Genomic DNA, 752 nt, shown 5'->3' with positions numbered 1-752 from the left:
ATTACCAGAGGCTGGAATATGACCTTTTCAAGTCACTGAAATATAAATGTCACTGAAAGGAAGATCTACTAACCTGCATATTTTTCTTCAATGAACAGCTGGAGACCATGATGGACAGACTGACTGACTGGTGCAAGGATGTTAATGGGATGCAGAATCTCCTGCAGGACCAAGCTAGTACTATCCTCACTCTTTAAGTAATGTGTGTTAAAGTGGTGAAATAGTGTCTAATATTTTGTAAAAGCTGTTCTATACAAGCCCTTTCCATATAGAGCATTTATACCCAGTTTCTATGATGAGTCTTTGAGGTGTACCACACACAAGAGTAATTATTAAAATGTTTAGGAAAAATCTACTTGCTTTGTAAACATTGTTTATTGTTTTTTTCCAGTATTATTTATTTTTGCCTTTGTTTAAAAGGCAGTATTTTCAGTTCATGTTCAGAGGATGGGAATGGTATAAAGATTTGGTCATAATGGCTCTGCTATATCTACTCTGAAAGGGATAGTAAATGTGAGAGGTGTGAATGCAAAAGCAAAACATTCATTTGTTGAATATTTTTTTTTGTGGAATTAAAACAGTTTTCATTGTCATACTTATATTAATTTTTCTAATAGGAGCTTGGTATGTCTGCAGCCTATTTATAAGAAAATATCCAAACATGTGATTTTCTTACAGAAATATAATAAAAAACTTCCTTGTATTTTTCTTGCAACCTTAAAAATATCCCTCACTAAAGGACTGTTCCTGGT

At 33.1% G+C, this 752-nt stretch overlaps 1 protein-coding gene across 1 annotated transcript in view; it reads left to right on the top strand.

The window, feature by feature from the left end:
* LOC119592457 (26S proteasome non-ATPase regulatory subunit 13-like) overlaps positions 1-697 on the top strand; it is a gene marked incomplete at its 5' end in the record, with an annotated part of 3154 nt that extends 2457 nt beyond the window's left edge. The window contains 1 exon segment of the mRNA XM_037941279.1: positions 99-697. Within this exon segment, the coding sequence (XP_037797207.1) occupies positions 99-197 (99 nt within the window).
* Between the last annotated feature and the right edge of the window lie 55 nt (positions 698-752).

The sequence above is a fragment of the Penaeus monodon genome, chromosome 30 (assembly GCF_015228065.2).
Source record: "Penaeus monodon isolate SGIC_2016 chromosome 30, NSTDA_Pmon_1, whole genome shotgun sequence".
Classification (NCBI taxonomy): domain Eukaryota; kingdom Metazoa; phylum Arthropoda; class Malacostraca; order Decapoda; family Penaeidae; genus Penaeus; species Penaeus monodon.
This window is presented reverse-complemented; position numbering and strand designations above follow the sequence as displayed.